The 25,515-nt window shown below is 38.9% G+C and overlaps 6 protein-coding genes and 4 pseudogenes across 6 annotated transcripts; 6 read left to right on the forward strand and 4 right to left on the reverse strand.

Moving 5' to 3' along the window:
* Window positions 1-440: 440 nt before the first annotated feature.
* Window positions 441-830, reverse strand: LOC149887783 (histone H2A, orphon). The gene has a single exon (XM_090088873.1). It carries the CDS (start codon window positions 828-830, stop codon window positions 441-443), a length of 390 nt encoding a protein of 129 aa, XP_089944999.1.
* A 294-nt stretch (window positions 831-1,124) lies between these two features.
* On the forward strand, window positions 1,125-1,529 carry LOC149887784 (late histone H2B.L4 pseudogene; annotated as a pseudogene).
* Window positions 1,530-8,185: 6,656 nt separating this feature from the next.
* Window positions 8,186-8,575, reverse strand: LOC149887785 (histone H2A, orphon). The gene has a single exon (XM_090088874.1). The coding sequence runs from the start codon at window positions 8,573-8,575 to the stop codon at window positions 8,186-8,188; it is 390 nt and encodes a 129-aa protein (XP_089945000.1).
* A 293-nt stretch (window positions 8,576-8,868) lies between these two features.
* Window positions 8,869-9,273, forward strand: LOC149887786 (late histone H2B.L4 pseudogene; annotated as a pseudogene).
* A 1,591-nt stretch (window positions 9,274-10,864) lies between these two features.
* LOC149887787 (histone H3) lies at window positions 10,865-11,275 on the forward strand. The gene has a single exon (XM_090088875.1). It carries the CDS (start codon window positions 10,865-10,867, stop codon window positions 11,273-11,275), a length of 411 nt encoding a protein of 136 aa, XP_089945001.1.
* Window positions 11,276-15,347: 4,072 nt separating this feature from the next.
* Window positions 15,348-15,737, reverse strand: LOC149887788 (histone H2A, orphon). Its single transcript, XM_090088876.1, has one exon. The coding sequence runs from the start codon at window positions 15,735-15,737 to the stop codon at window positions 15,348-15,350; it is 390 nt and encodes a 129-aa protein (XP_089945002.1).
* Window positions 15,738-16,031: 294 nt separating this feature from the next.
* Window positions 16,032-16,436, forward strand: LOC149887789 (late histone H2B.L4 pseudogene; annotated as a pseudogene).
* Window positions 16,437-18,027: 1,591 nt separating this feature from the next.
* Window positions 18,028-18,438, forward strand: LOC149887790 (histone H3). Its single transcript, XM_090088878.1, has one exon. It carries the CDS (start codon window positions 18,028-18,030, stop codon window positions 18,436-18,438), a length of 411 nt encoding a protein of 136 aa, XP_089945004.1.
* A 5,384-nt stretch (window positions 18,439-23,822) lies between these two features.
* On the reverse strand, window positions 23,823-24,212 carry LOC149887791 (histone H2A, orphon). Its single transcript, XM_090088879.1, has one exon. It carries the CDS (start codon window positions 24,210-24,212, stop codon window positions 23,823-23,825), a length of 390 nt encoding a protein of 129 aa, XP_089945005.1.
* Window positions 24,213-24,506: 294 nt separating this feature from the next.
* On the forward strand, window positions 24,507-24,911 carry LOC149887792 (late histone H2B.L4 pseudogene; annotated as a pseudogene).
* Window positions 24,912-25,515: the final 604 nt, after the last annotated feature.

Genomic DNA, 25,515 nt, shown 5'->3' on the forward strand with positions numbered 1-25,515 from the left:
CTTAAATCTTCTTTGTTATTTTCCTACAGCCTATAGATGGTCGCCAATCTGGGCACGTGCGTGTTCACTTTTTATTCAAGTTACGTTGGATCCTTTCAAAACTTGGAATCTTGAACATGCACGTGACCTGTGAGGTAACCGAACTGTTTTTTCTCCCTCAGGTTATAACTTAAAACGTTTCAAAGATGGCGTGTAAACCCCACCATGTATTTTTTTGTAACGGGATGCGTGTGCTCTTTTTATCCCCTAACAGCTTTAAAAAGAGATTTTGAACCCCCCTCCCCTCCCTTCCTTACACACACACACACACACACACACACACACACACACACACTTCTTTATATTCTCCTTAGTGTGTTTAAGCTCATGCCGTCATGTTTTTAACAGATGTGTGGCTATGAAAATAGCCTTTATTTTTTATCTTGTGTTCAGAGTACCGTTTATTTGGCTGCTGGTTTTGGAACCTTTTCGTTCTTCTTGGGAAGCAAAACGGCTTGTATGTTTGGCAGCACACCGCCACTGGCTATAGTAACACCTGACAACAACTTGTTCAACTCTTCGTCATTGCGAACAGCTAACTGTAAGTGTCGAGGAATGATTCTAGCTTTCTTATTGTCACGAGCAGCGTTACCGGCCAACTCCAAAATTTCGGCGGAGAGATACTCCAAAACAGCAGCTAAATAGACAGGTGCGCCTGAACCGATGCGATTGGCGTAGTGTCCTTTGCGCAAAAATCGGTGAACACGACCGACTGGAAACTGAAGTCCGGCTCTGAACGATCGAGTCTTTGCCTTGGCTTTAGCTTTTCCTCCTTTTCCACGTCCTGACATTTTAATTTCTTACACTGAGAAACAACGAGAGACAACCTAGAGATATTTGTGCGCGCTTTGAAATCAACTTACAAAATTCCTTTTTCTTATCAAAAACATTTGGTCTCGAACTGCACTTTTTTTAACGAATAGAAAAACTCCGTCAAACAATGCGCAAATTAGTTAATCTTTGAAGAACCAATGAGCTTGCGAGAAACAGAAATGTTCTCGAATTGGAGACCACAACTGCGCTTTATATAGGAAGTGATTCGGTTGCTTGTAATTTCAAATTTCAATTCTCTAAAACTCGTCGACATGTCTGACGCTCCAAAGGCCGGAGGAAAACAAGCGCCCAAGGTGGCCAAAAAGGGGGAAAAACGCGCTGGTAAGAAAGGCGGCAAGATCGCTGGTACTGGAGACAAAAAGCGCAAGAGAAAGAGGCGAGAATCCTACGCCATTTACATTTACAACGTCTTGAAGCAAGTTCACCCTGATGTTGGTGTTTCTTCCAAAGCGATGAGCATCATGAATTCTTTCGTCAACGACATTTTTGAAAGAATCGCTTCAGAAGCTTCACGACTAGCCCTCCAAAACAAGAAATCAACCATCTCTTCGCGTGAAATTCAAACAGCTGTGCGCCTCTTACTTCCCGGTGAGTTGGCCAAACACGCAGTGAGCGAAGGCACCAAGGCTGTTACTAAGTACACCAGCAGTAAATAGATGGAGCGCTATCTAAACGGCTATTTTCATAGCCACACATCTTGTAAAAGCATTGTACGCATTAGAACGCCTTAAATTGTAGTAGAGAGAAAGTACTTAAAATGCAATAGCTAGGCAGCCATTGTTTGCTCGTTTTAAATTGCGACACCGCGTCTAAAGAGCGAGCGCTTTTCTAGACTTGCTTTTTTTGATGTTTAAACGTATAGCTTTTGCATCCACTTTGGATACAAAAAGTTATTACAGTAGGTAAACGCGTGAGAAAATCTTTCAACAACTACTTGAGCGCCACCTTTTTGCTTTTGATCAAAACCTTAGCCCTTATGACCCACCCATCGTTATTATTTGCTGCTACTACCACACTTTTGCTCCTTTTTTCTTTTTTCTTTTTTTTTTTTTTTTTCAAATGTATTGCGCGCATCTTTAGGAAATCAGACTTAAAGCAGCGCTTTAGATAAAAATCACCTTTCTAGCCCGATGATGGTGAGCAAAACACTTTATGTGTCAAGCGTCTACTCTAAACACTCAGTTAAACTATGCCTCGCTAAAAAACATTACTTAGAAATCAATTCAATTGCTTTTCATTTCGATTGAAACAAACTGAAACTGGTAAACTAAACCGTTTTTACACACCCCCTCTGCTTATCGCGGTGCAGCGTTCAAGTTCTAGATTGCCTATTAACGTTTAAAACAGATGTGTGGCTATAAAAATAGCCGTTTTTGATTGCTGAGGTGTTCCCCTTTTAACCACCAAAGCCGTACAATGTGCGACCTTGTCTTTTTAATGCGTAGACAACGTCCATAGCGGTGACTGTCTTTCTCTTGGCATGCTCTGTGTATGTTACAGCGTCGCGAATAACGTTTTCCAAAAAGACTTTTAGAACGCCTCGAGTCTCCTCGTAGATAAGTCCAGAGATACGCTTAACACCACCGCGACGAGCTAGACGACGTATGGCGGGCTTTGTGATTCCTTGGATGTTATCACGTAAAATCTTGCGATGACGCTTTGCGCCTCCTTTTCCAAGTCCTTTTCCTCCTTTACCGCGACCAGACATGATTAAAATTGTTTGAAGTTCAATTACTGTCTTTTTGCGTTTCTTTTTGTTTTTATTATGCGCTGGAAGCGCGACTTTTACCCTACATAGATGGAAACATCTTCGTCAAACAACCAATCGCAACGGTCCTTCGTCAAAAAGCCATCTGAACCAAAAAAACAAAAAAAAAAAAAACCAAAACAAACTGCCTTGTTTTTAACGCGCGTTTTCGCATTTAACGCTTTTATCCGTTCGCAAACAGAGCAGAAAAGTTTCTTTTCGGAATTCCACTACGTCGACCTGTCTTTGAAGTGTTTAAAAAAGCAGAAATTGTAGAGGCGAGACAAACGCGCTCTCTTTTCCCGTAGCCAAAAAACACGCCTACGTGGCCTTAATGCCTTATTTTGCATTTGTACTTGAACCAATCAAAGAGCACTTTCTTAGCACCAATCAGAATGCAGCTTTAAGTCGCGGCAAAGTCTAAAAATGTCAACAAAACGCGTTAAATTGAAAAACTTCAAAAGTTCAACTTAAACTGATAAGTGTAAGCGTAACTTACAATGGCCCGCACAAAACAAACAGCTAGAAAATCTACCGGCGGTAAAGCACCGAGAAAGCAGCTGGCAACAAAAGCAGCAAGAAAGAGTGCCCCGGCTACCGGCGGAGTAAAGAAACCCCACAGATACCGACCCGGTACCGTAGCTTTGAGAGAGATCCGAAGATACCAAAAATCGACAGAGCTCCTAATCAGAAAACTACCCTTCCAGCGATTGGTTCGCGAAATAGCTCAAGATTTCAAGACTGACTTGCGTTTCCAAAGCACCGCCGTCATGGCCACAAGAAGCTTCAGAAGCCTACTTAGTGGGTCTCTTCGAAGATACCAACTTGTGCGCCATCCATGCAAAGCGTGTCACTATTATGCCAAAAGACATTCAGTTGGCGAGAAGAATCAGAGGAGAGCGAGCTTAAAAAATGGTGCTTCTAAACAAAACGGCTATTTTCATAGCCACAAATCTGTTAAAAACGTTGTCGGCTTAGTGCCTTAAAACAAAACAAAACAAAAAAAAAAAACAACAAACAAACAAACACAAAGTAAACAAGTTCTACGCCTGGAACTTTGTTTTTAGAAAGATGTGTGGCTATGAAAATAGCCGTTTGACAAAAAGCGGGGTAGGTTAGGTTATTTCTTTTCCACTTTTGCGATGGTTTTCTTGGCTGCAGCTTTCTTCTTAGGTGTCGCTTTCACTTTCTTTACTGCGGGCTTTTTAGCAACCGGTTTCTGGGCGCTCTTTTTTGCGGGAGTCACTTTTTTCTTAGGAGTAGCTTTTTTCACTTTCTCTTTTTGTGCGACTTTTTTCACTGACGCAGCTTTCTTTTTTGGCGTGCTCTTCTTTTCAGCAGGCTTCTTTACTTCTTTGGCTTCTTTTTTGTGCTTCTTGGCGACTGCAGCAGGCTTCTTTAACGGTTTGGGCTTAGCTGCAATTCTAAAAGAACCCGACGCGCCAGTTCCTTTCACTTGTACGAGCTCGCCAGCAACCACCATGCGCTTTAAATTAATCTTGACTTGCGAATCGACGTTTTCACCCACCTTGTTGTTGGCCTTGACGTGCTTGGCGATAGCTTGTCTTGACGACCCTTTGCGTTCTTTAAGCGAATTAATAGCATCGACAATCATCGCCTTGTAGGGAGCATGATCAGCAGGCTTTTTAGGCGCAGACTTCTTTGTGGCCTTTTTCGGAGATGCAGCTTCAGTCATTTTTTTTTTGTCGTGTTTCAGAGAAACGTTGCGTTCGTTTTTATAAAACTTCTAGATGTTTAGATGTTTTTATTTTTCAAGCGGAGTTTTATGCGGACTGTCGAGGAGACTTTTTTTTTTTTTTTTTTGCTCCACCGTCAGACTGCAAAGTGTGTTTTCGTGTTGACAGGCAAACCTCCACAGCTCGCGTCTCTCGCTCTCTTAAAGCTTCATTAGTTTTGAAATCTTCTAAAGAATAGTGACGCTTTGTAAATTGCGGCGTTTCGGTGCCACAGCATGTTAGAAGCGAAAGGTATCGCATCAAAACATCGAAAAAATAGTCTTTAAAAGCAATCGAGTGCGCGCATGGCCAAATAACATCAGCGCTACTTACTCTGGACAAAGCAGCTTAATTTCATCAAGAAACTGAACCATATGGCTTCCCAAAAAAGCTTATGCCAATCTCTTCTAAGCATTTGGTACCATACAAACTCAATAGAGGCGAAGGGCACAAACACGCGCGATTGCTGGAATATTTAATGCGTTAGCAACGCGTACTAACGACGATTTTTAGTTCAGACCAATTCTTTTTCTAAACACAGAGACACAACAAAGAACATTCCATGAAAAAGGAACACTATGTTGTGCTTATTCGTGTTCGTTAACAAAAACGATCGAAGGCTAAAACTGCGATAACGCAGTCAACATATATAAAGTCGCGGACACTAGAAAAAAAGGAAAAACTTAGCAACCTGAAAGTTCTGGACATCGTAAAAAAAAAAAATAAATAAAAAATAAAATTCATTATGGAAGGTAACGGTAAAAAAACGTTTGAGGAGATAAGAGAATGAGTGACGAATGCACAATACGGGGTCCATTCGGTTCTTCGTCTTCATAGTCATCGTTCGAGCGAAGCTTGGTGTTTTCTTTACAATTGTGCAGTCTTGGGAAGGCATGCAACTTTTGTTCAAGTTCATAAAGGCAAAACTGAATTAGAATATGGCGATTTTAAAAGATGCTCTACATTTCCGTTTGCTTTTCAAAGTGCAAATTTCGCTTTTGATTTCATGCGCTCATAACTGGCATTTCAAAAATGACACTTTAACACTCGTGAAAAGTGAATTTGGCGGCTTTTGCATGATGCAAAGTTATTAAAATCGCGCGAGGCATCAGTTATAAGGTGTTCACAACCGAAGTTATTGCAGATCAATTCCATCTCTCGTTTTTTCATTTTCAGAAAAGTTCATTTTTCTCCGCTTTATAACATCATAACCATTAGGCTTAGCTGCTTTAGCCTTAGCGAGGTCCTTGACATTAGAAAAGCACCAGTTGGAATTTTATTTTTGCTAAAAATAAAGGCTAACAAATGCAACAGAAATATCTATCTTGCAAGGAACTCGTTCATAATTGAAAAACAAATACAAAGTCAGCTACTTAGTTAGTTAGTTAGTTAGTTAGTTAGTTAGTTAGTTAGTTAGTTAGTTAGTTAGTTAGTTAGTTAGTTAGTTAGTTAGTCTCTCAGTGAGTTAGTTGGTTAGTTAGTTAGTTAGTTAGTTAGTTAGTTAGTTAGTTAGTTAGTTAGTTAGTTAGTTAGTTAGTTAGTCTCTCAGTGAGTTAGTTGGTTAGTTAGTTAGTTAGTTAGTTAGTTAGTTAGTTAGTTAGTTAGTTAGTTAGTTAGTTAGTTAGTCTCTCAGTGAGTTAGTTGGTTAGTTAGTTAGTTAGTTAGTTAGTTAGTTAGTTAGTTAGTTAGTTAGTTAGTTAGTTAGTTAGTTAGTCTCTCAGTGAGTTAGTTGGTTAGTTAGTTAGTTAGTTAGTTAGTTAGTTAGTTAGTTAGTTAGTTAGTTAGTTAGTTAGTTAGTTAGTTAGTTAGTTAGTTAGTTAGTTAGTTAGTTAGTTAGTTAGTTAGTTAGTTAGTTAGTTAGTCTCTCAGTGAGTTAGTTGGTTAGTTAGTTAGTTAGTTAGTTAGTTAGTTAGTTAGTTAGTTAGTTAGTTAGTTAGTTAGTTAGTCTCTCAGTGAGTTAGTTGGTTAGTTAGTTAGTTAGTTAGTTAGTTAGTTAGTTAGTTAGTTAGTTAGTTAGTTAGTTAGTTAGTCTCTCAGTGAGTTAGTTGGTTAGTTAGTTAGTTAGTTAGTTAGTTAGTTAGTTAGTTAGTTAGTTAGTTAGTTAGTTAGTTAGTCTCTCAGTGAGTTAGTTGGTTAGTTAGTTAGTTAGTTAGTTAGTTAGTTAGTTAGTTAGTCTCTCAGTGAGTTAGTTGGTTAGTTAGTTAGTTAGTTAGTTAGTTAGTTAGTTAGTTAGTTAGTTAGTTAGTTAGTTAGTTAGTTAGTTAGTTAGTTAGTTAGTTAGTTAGTTGGTTAGTTAGTTAGTTAGTTAGTCAATCAGTTAGTTAGTTAGTTAGTTAGTTAGTCAGTCAGTTAGTTAGTTAGTCAGTCAGTCAGTTAGTTGGTTAGTCAGTCAGTTAGTTAGTCATTCAGTTAGTTAGTTTGTATCTTAGTTAGTTTGTTAGGTACTAAGTTAGGCAGATACGTGAAAAATGACGATAGATGACGATAAATGAGGACAATAATTAAAATGTAGCTACTTTGTAAAATCTTATTACTTTAACTAAAGTTTTAGTACTTTGTTAAAATAGCATGAGAACTAACGCTACCCCACAAGCTTTTTAAAGTTCTTTTTTAAGGTTTCAGCAACCCATCCGACGTTGCGAGAAACACCTGATAGTTACTGTGAAAAAAGGTATTGGCCAACAACTCGACTGTCGCGTTTTATTCTTTCCGGGGTTTTAGGGACGGGTCATTTAGAAAACAAAATGTAAAAGAACTAGAGCGTCGTAACTTTGTTATATGTTGAGTTTTGTGCCCGTCGCAAGTTTGACGTGTTTTAATTGAAGGAATGTTTAGTTCTAGCTTTACGTTTTTTTCCTTTAATGTAAAATAAAGGGTTGTCTGCGCATGCTGTGATTTTTGTTTCGACTTTGTCAAGTGTTATGACTTTGATCATTTGCTTTATTTCGAAGTGTCTCAAGAGTGTGTCAGCTTGGAGTATGTATGAGTTTTCGACAGCGGACGTCTTTGTCTTTACCCCTCTTGTTTGTTAGACATGACGTGCAATGACCCGTTCACTTCTTTTCGTTGACGTTTTTTTTCGCATTTCAAAAAACTACTGACCAAGAGAACGTGCGCAGAAGAAAAATGACAAGGTAAAACCAACAACAAAAAACCATGCAATTAAGGATTACACACAGACAAACACGCAAGTGTAAAAAACGGAAATTTTTTTTTTTTTTTTTTTTTTTCGTGCTGCCGCTTTTTTGTTTGTTTTTTTTTGTTTTGTTTTGTTTTTGTTGCTGCTGCTGATGCTAATGCCGTCACTGCTGCTTAACCTCGCTCTTTGTTTTTTTCTCCGCTAAATATACTTTTTTGCTGAAATCCTAAGGGAGCTAAATTCTTACGGAGGCGCTTAAATCTTCTTTGTTATTTTCCTACAGCCTATAGATGGTCGCCAATCTGGGCACGTGCGTGTTCACTTTTTATTCAAGTTACGTTGGATCCTTTCAAAACTTGGAATCTTGAACATGCACGTGACCTGTGAGGTAACCGAACTGTTTTTTCTCCCTCAGGTTATAACTTAAAACGTTTCAAAGATGGCGTGTAAACCCCACCATGTATTTTTTTGTAACGGGATGCGTGTGCTCTTTTTATCCCCTAACAGCTTTAAAAAGAGATTTTGAACCCCCCTCCCCTCCCTTCCTTACACACACACACACACACACACACACACACACACACTTCTTTATATTCTCCTTAGTGTGTTTAAGCTCATGCCGTCATGTTTTTAACAGATGTGTGGCTATGAAAATAGCCTTTATTTTTTATCTTGTGTTCAGAGTACCGTTTATTTGGCTGCTGGTTTTGGAACCTTTTCGTTCTTCTTGGGAAGCAAAACGGCTTGTATGTTTGGCAGCACACCGCCACTGGCTATAGTAACACCTGACAACAACTTGTTCAACTCTTCGTCATTGCGAACAGCTAACTGTAAGTGTCGAGGAATGATTCTAGCTTTCTTATTGTCACGAGCAGCGTTACCGGCCAACTCCAAAATTTCGGCGGAGAGATACTCCAAAACAGCAGCTAAATAGACAGGTGCGCCTGAACCGATGCGATTGGCGTAGTGTCCTTTGCGCAAAAATCGGTGAACACGACCGACTGGAAACTGAAGTCCGGCTCTGAACGATCGAGTCTTTGCCTTGGCTTTAGCTTTTCCTCCTTTTCCACGTCCTGACATTTTAATTTCTTACACTGAGAAACAACGAGAGACAACCTAGAGATATTTGTGCGCGCTTTGAAATCAACTTACAAAATTCCTTTTTCTTATCAAAAACATTTGGTCTCGAACTGCACTTTTTTTAACGAATAGAAAAACTCGTCAAACAATGCGCAAATTAGTTAATCTTTGAAGAACCAATGAGCTTGCGAGAAACAGAAATGTTCTCGAATTGGAGACCACAACTGCGCTTTATATAGGAAGTGATTCGGTTGCTTGTAATTTCAAATTTCAATTCTCTAAAACTCGTCGACATGTCTGACGCTCCAAAGGCCGGAGGAAAACAAGCGCCCAAGGTGGCCAAAAAGGGGGAAAAACGCGCTGGTAAGAAAGGCGGCAAGATCGCTGGTACTGGAGACAAAAAGCGCAAGAGAAAGAGGCGAGAATCCTACGCCATTTACATTTACAACGTCTTGAAGCAAGTTCACCCTGATGTTGGTGTTTCTTCCAAAGCGATGAGCATCATGAATTCTTTCGTCAACGACATTTTTGAAAGAATCGCTTCAGAAGCTTCACGACTAGCCCTCCAAAACAAGAAATCAACCATCTCTTCGCGTGAAATTCAAACAGCTGTGCGCCTCTTACTTCCCGGTGAGTTGGCCAAACACGCAGTGAGCGAAGGCACCAAGGCTGTTACTAAGTACACCAGCAGTAAATAGATGGAGCGCTATCTAAACGGCTATTTTCATAGCCACACATCTTGTAAAAGCATTGTACGCATTAGAACGCCTTAAATTGTAGTAGAGAGAAAGTACTTAAAATGCAATAGCTAGGCAGCCATTGTTTGCTCGTTTTAAATTGCGACACCGCGTCTAAAGAGCGAGCGCTTTTCTAGACTTGCTTTTTTTGATGTTTAAACGTATAGCTTTTGCATCCACTTTGGATACAAAAAGTTATTACAGTAGGTAAACGCGTGAGAAAATCTTTCAACAACTACTTGAGCGCCACCTTTTTGCTTTTGATCAAAACCTTAGCCCTTATGACCCACCCATCGTTATTATTTGCTGCTACTACCACACTTTTGCTCCTTTTTTCTTTTTTCTTTTTTTTTTTTTTTTTCAAATGTATTGCGCGCATCTTTAGGAAATCAGACTTAAAGCAGCGCTTTAGATAAAAATCACCTTTCTAGCCCGATGATGGTGAGCAAAACACTTTATGTGTCAAGCGTCTACTCTAAACACTCAGTTAAACTATGCCTCGCTAAAAAACATTACTTAGAAATCAATTCAATTGCTTTTCATTTCGATTGAAACAAACTGAAACTGGTAAACTAAACCGTTTTTACACACCCCCTCTGCTTATCGCGGTGCAGCGTTCAAGTTCTAGATTGCCTATTAACGTTTAAAACAGATGTGTGGCTATAAAAATAGCCGTTTTTGATTGCTGAGGTGTTCCCCTTTTAACCACCAAAGCCGTACAATGTGCGACCTTGTCTTTTTAATGCGTAGACAACGTCCATAGCGGTGACTGTCTTTCTCTTGGCATGCTCTGTGTATGTTACAGCGTCGCGAATAACGTTTTCCAAAAAGACTTTTAGAACGCCTCGAGTCTCCTCGTAGATAAGTCCAGAGATACGCTTAACACCACCGCGACGAGCTAGACGACGTATGGCGGGCTTTGTGATTCCTTGGATGTTATCACGTAAAATCTTGCGATGACGCTTTGCGCCTCCTTTTCCAAGTCCTTTTCCTCCTTTACCGCGACCAGACATGATTAAAATTGTTTGAAGTTCAATTACTGTCTTTTTGCGTTTCTTTTTGTTTTTATTATGCGCTGGAAGCGCGACTTTTACCCTACATAGATGGAAACATCTTCGTCAAACAACCAATCGCAACGGTCCTTCGTCAAAAAGCCATCTGAACCAAAAAAACAAAAAAAAAAAAAACCAAAACAAACTGCCTTGTTTTTAACGCGCGTTTTCGCATTTAACGCTTTTATCCGTTCGCAAACAGAGCAGAAAAGTTTCTTTTCGGAATTCCACTACGTCGACCTGTCTTTGAAGTGTTTAAAAAAGCAGAAATTGTAGAGGCGAGACAAACGCGCTCTCTTTTCCCGTAGCCAAAAAACACGCCTACGTGGCCTTAATGCCTTATTTTGCATTTGTACTTGAACCAATCAAAGAGCACTTTCTTAGCACCAATCAGAATGCAGCTTTAAGTCGCGGCAAAGTCTAAAAATGTCAACAAAACGCGTTAAATTGAAAAACTTCAAAAGTTCAACTTAAACTGATAAGTGTAAGCGTAACTTACAATGGCCCGCACAAAACAAACAGCTAGAAAATCTACCGGCGGTAAAGCACCGAGAAAGCAGCTGGCAACAAAAGCAGCAAGAAAGAGTGCCCCGGCTACCGGCGGAGTAAAGAAACCCCACAGATACCGACCCGGTACCGTAGCTTTGAGAGAGATCCGAAGATACCAAAAATCGACAGAGCTCCTAATCAGAAAACTACCCTTCCAGCGATTGGTTCGCGAAATAGCTCAAGATTTCAAGACTGACTTGCGTTTCCAAAGCACCGCCGTCATGGCCTTACAAGAAGCTTCAGAAGCCTACTTAGTGGGTCTCTTCGAAGATACCAACTTGTGCGCCATCCATGCAAAGCGTGTCACTATTATGCCAAAAGACATTCAGTTGGCGAGAAGAATCAGAGGAGAGCGAGCTTAAAAAATGGTGCTTCTAAACAAAACGGCTATTTTCATAGCCACAAATCTGTTAAAAACGTTGTCGGCTTAGTGCCTTAAAACAAAACAAAACAAAAAAAAAAAACAACAAACAAACAAACACAAAGTAAACAAGTTCTACGCCTGGAACTTTGTTTTTAGAAAGATGTGTGGCTATGAAAATAGCCGTTTGACAAAAAGCGGGGTAGGTTAGGTTATTTCTTTTCCACTTTTGCGATGGTTTTCTTGGCTGCAGCTTTCTTCTTAGGTGTCGCTTTCACTTTCTTTACTGCGGGCTTTTTAGCAACCGGTTTCTGGGCGCTCTTTTTTGCGGGAGTCACTTTTTTCTTAGGAGTAGCTTTTTTCACTTTCTCTTTTTGTGCGACTTTTTTCACTGACGCAGCTTTCTTTTTTGGCGTGCTCTTCTTTTCAGCAGGCTTCTTTACTTCTTTGGCTTCTTTTTTGTGCTTCTTGGCGACTGCAGCAGGCTTCTTTAACGGTTTGGGCTTAGCTGCAATTCTAAAAGAACCCGACGCGCCAGTTCCTTTCACTTGTACGAGCTCGCCAGCAACCACCATGCGCTTTAAATTAATCTTGACTTGCGAATCGACGTTTTCACCCACCTTGTTGTTGGCCTTGACGTGCTTGGCGATAGCTTGTCTTGACGACCCTTTGCGTTCTTTAAGCGAATTAATAGCATCGACAATCATCGCCTTGTAGGGAGCATGATCAGCAGGCTTTTTAGGCGCAGACTTCTTTGTGGCCTTTTTCGGAGATGCAGCTTCAGTCATTTTTTTTTTGTCGTGTTTCAGAGAAACGTTGCGTTCGTTTTTATAAAACTTCTAGATGTTTAGATGTTTTTATTTTTCAAGCGGAGTTTTATGCGGACTGTCGAGGAGACTTTTTTTTTTTTTTTTTTGCTCCACCGTCAGACTGCAAAGTGTGTTTTCGTGTTGACAGGCAAACCTCCACAGCTCGCGTCTCTCGCTCTCTTAAAGCTTCATTAGTTTTGAAATCTTCTAAAGAATAGTGACGCTTTGTAAATTGCGGCGTTTCGGTGCCACAGCATGTTAGAAGCGAAAGGTATCGCATCAAAACATCGAAAAAATAGTCTTTAAAAGCAATCGAGTGCGCGCATGGCCAAATAACATCAGCGCTACTTACTCTGGACAAAGCAGCTTAATTTCATCAAGAAACTGAACCATATGGCTTCCCAAAAAAGCTTATGCCAATCTCTTCTAAGCATTTGGTACCATACAAACTCAATAGAGGCGAAGGGCACAAACACGCGCGATTGCTGGAATATTTAATGCGTTAGCAACGCGTACTAACGACGATTTTTAGTTCAGACCAATTCTTTTTCTAAACACAGAGACACAACAAAGAACATTCCATGAAAAAGGAACACTATGTTGTGCTTATTCGTGTTCGTTAACAAAAACGATCGAAGGCTAAAACTGCGATAACGCAGTCAACATATATAAAGTCGCGGACACTAGAAAAAAAGGAAAAACTTAGCAACCTGAAAGTTCTGGACATCGTAAAAAAAAAAAATAAATAAAAAATAAAATTCATTATGGAAGGTAACGGTAAAAAAACGTTTGAGGAGATAAGAGAATGAGTGACGAATGCACAATACGGGGTCCATTCGGTTCTTCGTCTTCATAGTCATCGTTCGAGCGAAGCTTGGTGTTTTCTTTACAATTGTGCAGTCTTGGGAAGGCATGCAACTTTTGTTCAAGTTCATAAAGGCAAAACTGAATTAGAATATGGCGATTTTAAAAGATGCTCTACATTTCCGTTTGCTTTTCAAAGTGCAAATTTCGCTTTTGATTTCATGCGCTCATAACTGGCATTTCAAAAATGACACTTTAACACTCGTGAAAAGTGAATTTGCCGGCTTTTGCATGATGCAAAGTTATTAAAATCGCGCGAGGCATCAGTTATAAGGTGTTCACAACCGAAGTTATTGCAGATCAATTCCATCTCTCGTTTTTTCATTTTCAGAAAAGTTCATTTTTCTCCGCTTTATAACATCATAACCATTAGGCTTAGCTGCTTTAGCCTTAGCGAGGTCCTTGACATTAGAAAAGCACCAGTTGGAATTTTATTTTTGCTAAAAATAAAGGCTAACAAATGCAACAGAAATATCTATCTTGCAAGGAACTCGTTCATAATTGAAAAACAAATACAAAGTCAGCTACTTAGTTAGTTAGTTAGTTAGTTAGTTAGTTAGTTAGTTAGTTAGTTAGTTAGTTAGTTAGTTAGTTAGTTAGTTAGTTAGTTAGTTAGTTAGTCTCTCAGTGAGTTAGTTGGTTAGTTAGTTAGTTAGTTAGTTAGTTAGTTAGTTAGTTAGTTAGTTAGTTAGTTAGTTAGTTAGTTAGTTAGTTAGTTAGTTAGTTAGTTAGTTAGTTAGTTAGTTAGTTAGTCTCTCAGTGAGTTAGTTGGTTAGTTAGTTAGTTAGTTAGTTAGTTAGTTAGTTAGTTAGTTAGTTAGTTAGTTAGTTAGTTAGTTAGTTAGTTAGTTAGTTAGTTGGTTAGTTAGTTAGTTAGTTAGTCAATCAGTTAGTTAGTTAGTTAGTTAGTTAGTCAGTCAGTTAGTTAGTTAGTCAGTCAGTCAGTTAGTTGGTTAGTCAGTCAGTTAGTTAGTCATTCAGTTAGTTAGTTTGTATCTTAGTTAGTTTGTTAGGTACTAAGTTAGGCAGATACGTGAAAAATGACGATAGATGACGATAAATGAGGACAATAATTAAAATGTAGCTACTTTGTAAAATCTTATTACTTTAACTAAAGTTTTAGTACTTTGTTAAAATAGCATGAGAACTAACGTTACCCCACAAGCTTTTTAAAGTTCTTTTTTAAGGTTTCAGCAACCCATCCGACGTTGCGAGAAACACCTGATAGTTACTGTGAAAAAAGGTATTGGCCAACAACTCGACTGTCGCGTTTTATTCTTTCCGGGGTTTTAGGGACGGGTCATTTAGAAAACAAAATGTAAAAGAACTAGAGCGTCGTAACTTTGTTATATGTTGAGTTTTGTGCCCGTCGCAAGTTTGACGTGTTTTAATTGAAGGAATGTTTAGTTCTAGCTTTACGTTTTTTTCCTTTAATGTAAAATAAAGGGTTGTCTGCGCATGCTGTGATTTTTGTTTCGACTTTGTCAAGTGTTATGACTTTGATCATTTGCTTTATTTCGAAGTGTCTCAAGAGTGTGTCAGCTTGGAGTATGTATGAGTTTTCGACAGCGGACGTCTTTGTCTTTACCCCTCTTGTTTGTTAGACATGACGTGCAATGACCCGTTCACTTCTTTTCGTTGACGTTTTTTTTCGCATTTCAAAAAACTACTGACCAAGAGAACGTGCGCAGAAGAAAAATGACAAGGTAAAACCAACAACAAAAAACCATGCAATTAAGGATTACACACAGACAAACACGCAAGTGTAAAAAACGGAAATTTTTTTTTTTTTTTTTTTTTTTCGTGCTGCCGCTTTTTTGTTTGTTTTTTTTTGTTTTGTTTTGTTTTTGTTGCTGCTGCTGATGCTAATGCCGTCACTGCTGCTTAACCTCGCTCTTTGTTTTTTTCTCCGCTAAATATACTTTTTTGCTGAAATCCTAAGGGAGCTAAATTCTTACGGAGGCGCTTAAATCTTCTTTGTTATTTTCCTACAGCCTATAGATGGTCGCCAATCTGGGCACGTGCGTGTTCACTTTTTATTCAAGTTACGTTGGATCCTTTCAAAACTTGGAATCTTGAACATGCACGTGACCTGTGAGGTAACCGAACTGTTTTTTCTCCCTCAGGTTATAACTTAAAACGTTTCAAAGATGGCGTGTAAACCCCACCATGTATTTTTTTGTAACGGGATGCGTGTGCTCTTTTTATCCCCTAACAGCTTTAAAAAGAGATTTTGAACCCCCCTCCCCTCCCTTCCTTACACACACACACACACACACACACACACACACACACTTCTTTATATTCTCCTTAGTGTGTTTAAGCTCATGCCGTCATGTTTTTAACAGATGTGTGGCTATGAAAATAGCCTTTATTTTTTATCTTGTGTTCAGAGTACCGTTTATTTGGCTGCTGGTTTTGGAACCTTTTCGTTCTTCTTGGGAAGCAAAACGGCTTGTATGTTTGGCAGCACACCGCCACTGGCTATAGTAACACCTGACAACAACTTGTTCAACTCTTCGTCATTGCGAACAGCTAACTGTAAGTGTCGAGGAATGATTCTAGCTTTCTTATTGTCACGAGCAGCGTTACCGGCCAACTCCAAAATTTCGGCGGAGAGATACTCCAAAACAGCAGCTAAATAGACAGGTGCGCCTGAACCGATGCGATTGGCGTAGTGTCCTTTGCGCAAAAATCGGTGAACACGACCGACTGGAAACTGAAGTCCGGCTCTGAACGATCGAGTCTTTGCCTTGGCTTTAGCTTTTCCTCCTTTTCCACGTCCTGACATTTTAATTTCTTACACTGAGAAACAACGAGAGACAACCTAGAGATATTTGTGCGCGCTTTGAAATCAACTTACAAAATTCCTTTTTCTTATCAAAAACATTTGGTCTCGAACTGCACTTTTTTTAACGAATAGAAAAACTCCGTCAAACAATGCGCAAATTAGTTAATCTTTGAAGAACCAATGAGCTTGCGAGAAACAGAAATGTTCTCGAATTGGAGACCACAACTGCGCTTTATATAGGAAGTGATTCGGTTGCTTGTAATTTCAAATTTCAATTCTCTAAAACTCGTCGACATGTCTGACGCTCCAAAGGCCGGAGGAAAACAAGCGCCCAAGGTGGCCAAAAAGGGGGAAAAACGCGCTGGTAAGAAAGGCGGCAAGATCGCTGGTACTGGAGACAAAAAGCGCAAGAGAAAGAGGCGAGAATCCTACGCCATTTACATTTACAACGTCTTGAAGCAAGTTCACCCTGATGTTGGTGTTTCTTCCAAAGCGATGAGCATCATGAATTCTTTCGTCAACGACATTTTTGAAAGAATCGCTTCAGAAGCTTCACGACTAGCCCTCCAAAACAAGAAATCAACCATCTCTTCGCGTGAAATTCAAACAGCTGTGCGCCTCTTACTTCCCGGTGAGTTGGCCAAACACGCAGTGAGCGAAGGCACCAAGGCTGTTACTAAGTACACCAGCAGTAAATAGATGGAGCGCTATCTAAACGGCTATTTTCATAGCCACACATCTTGTAAAAGCATTGTACGCATTAGAACGCCTTAAATTGTAGTAGAGAGAAAGTACTTAAAATGCAATAGCTAGGCAGCCATTGTTTGCTCGTTTTAAATTGCGACACCGCGTCTAAAGAGCGAGCGCTTTTCTAGACTTGCTTTTTTTGATGTTTAAACGTATAGCTTTTGCATCCACTTTGGATACAAAAAGTTATTACAGTAGGTAAACGCGTGAGAAAATCTTTCAACAACTACTTGAGCGCCACCTTTTTGCTTTTGATCAAAACCTTAGCCCTTATGACCCACCCATCGTTATTATTTGCTGCTACTACCACACTTTTGCTCCTTTTTTCTTTTTTCTTTTTTTTTTTTTTTTTCAAATGTATTGCGCGCATCTTTAGGAAATCAGACTTAAAGCAGCGCTTTAGATAAAAATCACCTTTCTAGCCCGATGATGGTGAGCAAAACACTTTATGTGTCAAGCGTCTACTCTAAACACTCAGTTAAACTATGCCTCGCTAAAAAACATTACTTAGAAATCAATTCAATTGCTTTTCATTTCGATTGAAACAAACTGAAACTGGTAAACTAAACCGTTTTTACACACCCCCTCTGCTTATCGCGGTGCAGCGTTCAAGTTCTAGATTGCCTATTAACGTTTAAAACAGATGTGTGGCTATAAAAATAGCCGTTTTTGATTGCTGAGGTGTTCCCCTTTTAACCACCAAAGCCGTACAATGTGCGACCTTGTCTTTTTAATGCGTAGACAACGTCCATAGCGGTGACTGTCTTTCTCTTGGCATGCTCTGTGTATGTTACAGCGTCGCGAATAACGTTTTCCAAAAAGACTTTTAGAACGCCTCGAGTCTCCTCGTAGATAAGTCCAGAGATACGCTTAACACCACCGCGACGAGCTAGACGACGTATGGCGGGCTTTGTGATTCCTTGGATGTTATCACGTAAAATCTTGCGATGACGCTTTGCGCCTCCTTTTCCAAGTCCTTTTCCTCCTTTACCGCGACCAGACATGATTAAAATTGTTTGAAGTTCAATTACTGTCTTTTTGCGTTTCTTTTTGTTTTTATTATGCGCTGGAAGCGCGACTTTTACCCTACATAGATGGAAACATCTTCGTCAAACAACCAATCGCAACGGTCCTTCGTCAAAAAGCCATCTGAACCAAAAAAACAAAAAAAAAAAAAACCAAAACAAACTGCCTTGTTTTTAACGCGCGTTTTCGCATTTAACGCTTTTATCCGTTCGCAAACAGAGCAGAAAAGTTTCTTTTCGGAATTCCACTACGTCGACCTGTCTTTGAAGTGTTTAAAAAAGCAGAAATTGTAGAGGCGAGACAAACGCGCTCTCTTTTCCCGTAGCCAAAAAACACGCCTACGTGGCCTTAATGCCTTATTTTGCATTTGTACTTGAACCAATCAAAGAGCACTTTCTTAGCACCAATCAGAATGCAGCTTTAAGTCGCGGCAAAGTCTAAAAATGTCAACAAAACGCGTTAAATTGAAAAACTTCAAAAGTTCAACTTAAACTGATAAGTGTAAGCGTAACTTACAATGGCCCGCACAAAACAAACAGCTAGAAAATCTACCGGCGGTAAAGCACCGAGAAAGCAGCTGGCAACAAAAGCAGCAAGAAAGAGTGCCCCGGCTACCGGCGGAGTAAAGAAACCCCACAGATACCGACCCGGTACCGTAGCTTTGAGAGAGATCCGAAGATACCAAAAATCGACAGAGCTCCTAATCAGAAAACTACCCTTCCAGCGATTGGTTCGCGAAATAGCTCAAGATTTCAAGACTGACTTGCGTTTCCAAAGCACCGCCGTCATGGCCTTACAAGAAGCTTCAGAAGCCTACTTAGTGGGTCTCTTCGAAGATACCAACTTGTGCGCCATCCATGCAAAGCGTGTCACTATTATGCCAAAAGACATTCAGTTGGCGAGAAGAATCAGAGGAGAGCGAGCTTAAAAAATGGTGCTTCTAAACAAAACGGCTATTTTCATAGCCACAAATCTGTTAAAAACGTTGTCGGCTTAGTGCCTTAAAACAAAACAAAACAAAAAAAAAAAACAACAAACAAACAAACACAAAGTAAACAAGTTCTACGCCTGGAACTTTGTTTTTAGAAAGATGTGTGGCTATGAAAATAGCCGTTTGACAAAAAGCGGGGTAGGTTAGGTTATTTCTTTTCCACTTTTGCGATGGTTTTCTTGGCTGCAGCTTTCTTCTTAGGTGTCGCTTTCACTTTCTTTACTGCGGGCTTTTTAGCAACCGGTTTCTGGGCGCTCTTTTTTGCGGGAGTCACTTTTTTCTTAGGAGTAGCTTTTTTCACTTTCTCTTTTTGTGCGACTTTTTTCACTGACGCAGCTTTCTTTTTTGGCGTGCTCTTCTTTTCAGCAGGCTTCTTTACTTCTTTGGCTTCTTTTTTGTGCTTCTTGGCGACTGCAGCAGGCTTCTTTAACGGTTTGGGCTTAGCTGCAATTCTAAAAGAACCCGACGCGCCAGTTCCTTTCACTTGTACGAGCTCGCCAGCAACCACCATGCGCTTTAAATTAATCTTGACTTGCGAATCGACGTTTTCACCCACCTTGTTGTTGGCCTTGACGTGCTTGGCGATAGCTTGTCTTGACGACCCTTTGCGTTCTTTAAGCGAATTAATAGCATCGACAATCATCGCCTTGTAGGGAGCATGATCAGCAGGCTTTTTAGGCGCAGACTTCTTTGTGGCCTTTTTCGGAGATGCAGCTTCAGTCATTTTTTTTTTGTCGTGTTTCAGAGAAACGTTGCGTTCGTTTTTATAAAACTTCTAGATGTTTAGATGTTTTTATTTTTCAAGCGGAGTTTTATGCGGACTGTCGAGGAGACTTTTTTTTTTTTTTTTTTGCTCCACCGTCAGACTGCAAAGTGTGTTTTCGTGTTGACAGGCAAACCTCCACAGCTCGCGTCTCTCGCTCTCTTAAAGCTTCATTAGTTTTGAAATCTTCTAAAGAATAGTGACGCTTTGTAAATTGCGGCGTTTCGGTGCCACAGCATGTTAGAAGCGAAAGGTATCGCATCAAAACATCGAAAAAATAGTCTTTAAAAGCAATCGAGTGCGCGCATGGCCAAATAACATCAGCGCTACTTACTCTGGACAAAGCAGCTTAATTTCATCAAGAAACTGAACCATATGGCTTCCCAAAAAAGCTTATGCCAATCTCTTCTAAGCATTTGGTACCATACAAACTCAATAGAGGCGAAGGGCACAAACACGCGCGATTGCTGGAATATTTAATGCGTTAGCAACGCGTACTAACGACGATTTTTAGTTCAGACCAATTCTTTTTCTAAACACAGAGACACAACAAAGAACATTCCATGAAAAAGGAACACTATGTTGTGCTTATTCGTGTTCGTTAACAAAAACGATCGAAGGCTAAAACTGCGATAACGCAGTCAACATATATAAAGTCGCGGACACTAGAAAAAAAGGAAAAACTTAGCAACCTGAAAGTTCTGGACATCGTAAAAAAAAAAAATAAATAAAAAATAAAATTCATTATGGAAGGTAACGGTAAAAAAACGTTTGAGGAGATAAGAGAATGAGTGACGAATGCACAATACGGGGTCCATTCGGTTCTTCGTCTTCATAGTCATCGTTCGAGCGAAGCTTGGTGTTTTCTTTACAATTGTGCAGTCTTGGGAAGGCATGCAACTTTTGTTCAAGTTCATAAAGGCAAAACTGAATTAGAATATGGCGATTTTAAAAGATGCTCTACATTTCCGTTTGCTTTTCAAAGTGCAAATTTCGCTTTTGATTTCATGCGCTCATAACTGGCATTTCAAAAATGACACTTTAACACTCGTGAAAAGTGAATTTGGCGGCTTTTGCATGATGCAAAGTTATTAAAATCGCGCGAGGCATCAGTTATAAGGTGTTCACAACCGAAGTTATTGCAGATCAATTCCATCTCTCGTTTTTTCATTTTCAGAAAAGTTCATTTTTCTCCGCTTTATAACATCATAACCATTAGGCTTAGCTGCTTTAGCCTTAGCGAGGTCCTTGACATTAGAAAAGCACCAGTTGGAATTTTATTTTTGCTAAAAATAAAGGCTAACAAATGCAACAGAAATATCTATCTTGCAAGGAACTCGTTCATAATTGAAAAACAAATACAAAGTCAGCTACTTAGTTAGTTAGTTAGTTAGTTAGTTAGTTAGTTAGTTAGTTAGTTAGTTAGTTAGTTAGTTAGTTAGTTAGTTAGTTAGTTAGTTAGTTAGTTAGTTAGTTAGTTAGTTAGTTAGTTAGTTAGTTAGTTAGTTAGTTAGTTAGTTAGTTAGTTAGTCTCTCAGTGAGTTAGTTGGTTAGTTAGTTAGTTAGTTAGTTAGTTAGTTAGTTAGTTAGTTAGTTAGTTAGTTAGTTAGTTAGTTAGTTAGTTAGTTAGTTAGTTAGTTAGTTAGTTAGTTAGTTAGTTAGTTAGTTAGTTAGTTAGTTAGTTAGTTAGTTAGTTAGTTAGTTAGTCAGTTAGTTAGTTAGTTAGTTAGTTAGTTAGTTAGTTAGTTAGTTAGTCTCTCAGTGAGTTAGTTGGTTAGTTAGTTAGTTAGTTAGTTAGTTAGTTAGTTAGTTAGTTAGTTAGTTAGTTAGTTAGTCTCTCAGTGAGTTAGTTGGTTAGTTAGTTAGTTAGTTAGTTAGTTAGTTAGTTAGTTAGTTAGTTAGTTAGTTAGTTAGTTAGTTAGTCTCTCAGTGAGTTAGTTGGTTAGTTAGTTAGTTAGTTAGTTAGTTAGTTAGTTAGTTAGTTAGTTAGTTAGTTAGTTAGTTAGTTAGTCTCTCAGTGAGTTAGTTGGTTAGTTAGTTAGTTAGTTAGTTAGTTAGTTAGTTAGTTAGTTAGTTAGTTAGTTAGTTAGTTAGTTAGTCTCTCAGTGAGTTAGTTGGTTAGTTAGTTAGTTAGTTAGTTAGTTAGTTAGTTAGTTAGTTAGTTAGTTAGTTAGTTAGTTAGTTAGTTAGTTAGTTAGTTAGTTAGTTAGTTAGTTAGTTAGTTAGTTAGTTAGTTAGTTAGTTAGTTAGTTAGTTAGTTAGTTAGTTAGTCAGTTAGTTAGTTAGTTAGTTAGTTAGTTAGTTAGTTAGTTAGTTAGTCTCTCAGTGAGTTAGTTGGTTAGTTAGTTAGTTAGTTAGTTAGTTAGTTAGTTAGTTAGTTAGTTAGTTAGTTAGTTAGTTAGTCTCTCAGTGAGTTAGTTGGTTAGTTAGTTAGTTAGTTAGTTAGTTAGTTAGTTAGTTAGTTAGTTAGTTAGTTAGTTAGTTAGTCTCTCAGTGAGTTAGTTGGTTAGTTAGTTAGTTAGTTAGTTAGTTAGTTAGTTAGTTAGTTAGTTAGTTAGTTAGTTAGTTAGTTAGTCTCTCAGTGAGTTAGTTGGTTAGTTAGTTAGTTAGTTAGTTAGTTAGTTAGTTAGTTAGTTAGTTAGTTAGTTAGTTAGTTAGTCTCTCAGTGAGTTAGTTGGTTAGTTAGTTAGTTAGTTAGTTAGTTAGTTAGTTAGTTAGTTAGTTAGTTAGTTAGTTAGTTAGTCTCTCAGTGAGTTAGTTGGTTAGTTAGTTAGTTAGTTAGTTAGTTAGTTAGTTAGTTAGTTAGTTAGTTAGTTAGTTAGTTAGTTAGTCTCTCAGTGAGTTAGTTGGTTAGTTAGTTAGTTAGTTAGTTAGTTAGTTAGTTAGTTAGTTAGTTAGTTAGTTAGTTAGTCTCTCAGTGAGTTAGTTGGTTAGTTAGTTAGTTAGTTAGTTAGTTAGTTAGTTAGTTAGTTAGTTAGTTAGTTAGTTAGTTAGTTAGTTAGTTAGTTAGTTAGTTGGTTAGTTAGTTAGTTAGTTAGTCAATCAGTTAGTTAGTTAGTTAGTTAGTTAGTCAGTCAGTTAGTTAGTTAGTCAGTCAGTCAGTTAGTTGGTTAGTCAGTCAGTTAGTTAGTCATTCAGTTAGTTAGTTTGTATCTTAGTTAGTTTGTTAGGTACTAAGTTAGGCAGATACGTGAAAAATGACGATAGATGACGATAAATGAGGACAATAATTAAAATGTAGCTACTTTGTAAAATCTTATTACTTTAACTAAAGTTTTAGTACTTTGTTAAAATAGCATGAGAACTAACGCTACCCCACAAGCTTTTTAAAGTTCTTTTTTAAGGTTTCAGCAACCCATCCGACGTTGCGAGAAACACCTGATAGTTACTGTGAAAAAAGGTATTGGCCAACAACTCGACTGTCGCGTTTTATTCTTTCCGGGGTTTTAGGGACGGGTCATTTAGAAAACAAAATGTAAAAGAACTAGAGCGTCGTAACTTTGTTATATGTTGAGTTTTGTGCCCGTCGCAAGTTTGACGTGTTTTAATTGAAGGAATGTTTAGTTCTAGCTTTACGTTTTTTTCCTTTAATGTAAAATAAAGGGTTGTCTGCGCATGCTGTGATTTTTGTTTCGACTTTGTCAAGTGTTATGACTTTGATCATTTGCTTTATTTCGAAGTGTCTCAAGAGTGTGTCAGCTTGGAGTATGTATGAGTTTTCGACAGCGGACGTCTTTGTCTTTACCCCTCTTGTTTGTTAGACATGACGTGCAATGACCCGTTCACTTCTTTTCGTTGACGTTTTTTTTCGCATTTCAAAAAACTACTGACCAAGAGAACGTGCGCAGAAGAAAAATGACAAGGTAAAACCAACAACAAAAAACCATGCAATTAAGGATTACACACAGACAAACACGCAAGTGTAAAAAACGGAAATTTTTTTTTTTTTTTTTTTTTTTCGTGCTGCCGCTTTTTTGTTTGTTTTTTTTTGTTTTGTTTTGTTTTTGTTGCTGCTGCTGATGCTAATGCCGTCACTGCTGCTTAACCTCGCTCTTTGTTTTTTTCTCCGCTAAATATACTTTTTTGCTGAAATCCTAAGGGAGCTAAATTCTTACGGAGGCGCTTAAATCTTCTTTGTTATTTTCCTACAGCCTATAGATGGTCGCCAATCTGGGCACGTGCGTGTTCACTTTTTATTCAAGTTACGTTGGATCCTTTCAAAACTTGGAATCTTGAACATGCACGTGACCTGTGAGGTAACCGAACTGTTTTTTCTCCCTCAGGTTATAACTTAAAACGTTTCAAAGATGGCGTGTAAACCCCACCATGTATTTTTTTGTAACGGGATGCGTGTGCTCTTTTTATCCCCTAACAGCTTTAAAAAGAGATTTTGAACCCCCCTCCCCTCCCTTCCTTACACACACACACACACACACACACACACACACACACTTCTTTATATTCTCCTTAGTGTGTTTAAGCTCATGCCGTCATGTTTTTAACAGATGTGTGGCTATGAAAATAGCCTTTATTTTTTATCTTGTGTTCAGAGTACCGTTTATTTGGCTGCTGGTTTTGGAACCTTTTCGTTCTTCTTGGGAAGCAAAACGGCTTGTATGTTTGGCAGCACACCGCCACTGGCTATAGTAACACCTGACAACAACTTGTTCAACTCTTCGTCATTGCGAACAGCTAACTGTAAGTGTCGAGGAATGATTCTAGCTTTCTTATTGTCACGAGCAGCGTTACCGGCCAACTCCAAAATTTCGGCGGAGAGATACTCCAAAACAGCAGCTAAATAGACAGGTGCGCCTGAACCGATGCGATTGGCGTAGTGTCCTTTGCGCAAAAATCGGTGAACACGACCGACTGGAAACTGAAGTCCGGCTCTGAACGATCGAGTCTTTGCCTTGGCTTTAGCTTTTCCTCCTTTTCCACGTCCTGACATTTTAATTTCTTACACTGAGAAACAACGAGAGACAACCTAGAGATATTTGTGCGCGCTTTGAAATCAACTTACAAAATTCCTTTTTCTTATCAAAAACATTTGGTCTCGAACTGCACTTTTTTTAACGAATAGAAAAACTCCGTCAAACAATGCGCAAATTAGTTAATCTTTGAAGAACCAATGAGCTTGCGAGAAACAGAAATGTTCTCGAATTGGAGACCACAACTGCGCTTTATATAGGAAGTGATTCGGTTGCTTGTAATTTCAAATTTCAATTCTCTAAAACTCGTCGACATGTCTGACGCTCCAAAGGCCGGAGGAAAACAAGCGCCCAAGGTGGCCAAAAAGGGGGAAAAACGCGCTGGTAAGAAAGGCGGCAAGATCGCTGGTACTGGAGACAAAAAGCGCAAGAGAAAGAGGCGAGAATCCTACGCCATTTACATTTACAACGTCTTGAAGCAAGTTCACCCTGATGTTGGTGTTTCTTCCAAAGCGATGAGCATCATGAATTCTTTCGTCAACGACATTTTTGAAAGAATCGCTTCAGAAGCTTCACGACTAGCCCTCCAAAACAAGAAATCAACCATCTCTTCGCGTGAAATTCAAACAGCTGTGCGCCTCTTACTTCCCGGTGAGTTGGCCAAACACGCAGTGAGCGAAGGCACCAAGGCTGTTACTAAGTACACCAGCAGTAAATAGATGGAGCGCTATCTAAACGGCTATTTTCATAGCCACACATCTTGTAAAAGCATTGTACGCATTAGAACGCCTTAAATTGTAGTAGAGAGAAAGTACTTAAAATGCAATAGCTAGGCAGCCATTGTTTGCTCGTTTTAAATTGCGACACCGCGTCTAAAGAGCGAGCGCTTTTCTAGACTTGCTTTTTTTGATGTTTAAACGTATAGCTTTTGCATCCACTTTGGATACAAAAAGTTATTACAGTAGGTAAACGCGTGAGAAAATCTTTCAACAACTACTTGAGCGCCACCTTTTTGCTTTTGATCAAAACCTTAGCCCTTATGACCCACCCATCGTTATTATTTGCTGCTACTACCACACTTTTGCTCCTTTTTTCTTTTTTCTTTTTTTTTTTTTTTTTCAAATGTATTGCGCGCATCTTTAGGAAATCAGACTTAAAGCAGCGCTTTAGATAAAAATCACCTTTCTAGCCCGATGATGGTGAGCAAAACACTTTATGTGTCAAGCGTCTACTCTAAACACTCAGTTAAACTATGCCTCGCTAAAAAACATTACTTAGAAATCAATTCAATTGCTTTTCATTTCGATTGAAACAAACTGAAAC

The sequence above is a fragment of the Hydra viridissima genome, unplaced genomic scaffold, assembly GCF_058129835.1.
Source record: "Hydra viridissima isolate aposymbiotic clone 2 unplaced genomic scaffold, HvirCarnegie_v1 scaffold_5, whole genome shotgun sequence".
In the NCBI taxonomy this organism is placed as follows: domain Eukaryota; kingdom Metazoa; phylum Cnidaria; class Hydrozoa; order Anthoathecata; family Hydridae; genus Hydra; species Hydra viridissima.

What these genes read in the sequence shown, in the direction of transcription:
- LOC149887783 (XM_090088873.1), bottom strand. Translation starts at nt 830, where the DNA reads ATGTCAGGACGTGGAAAAGGAGGAAAAGCTAAAGCCAAGGCAAAGACT.
- LOC149887787 (XM_090088875.1), top strand. Translation starts at nt 10,865, where the DNA reads ATGGCCCGCACAAAACAAACAGCTAGAAAATCTACCGGCGGTAAAGCA.
- LOC149887788 (XM_090088876.1), bottom strand. Translation starts at nt 15,737, where the DNA reads ATGTCAGGACGTGGAAAAGGAGGAAAAGCTAAAGCCAAGGCAAAGACT.
- LOC149887785 (XM_090088874.1), bottom strand. Translation starts at nt 8,575, where the DNA reads ATGTCAGGACGTGGAAAAGGAGGAAAAGCTAAAGCCAAGGCAAAGACT.
- LOC149887790 (XM_090088878.1), top strand. Translation starts at nt 18,028, where the DNA reads ATGGCCCGCACAAAACAAACAGCTAGAAAATCTACCGGCGGTAAAGCA.
- LOC149887791 (XM_090088879.1), bottom strand. Translation starts at nt 24,212, where the DNA reads ATGTCAGGACGTGGAAAAGGAGGAAAAGCTAAAGCCAAGGCAAAGACT.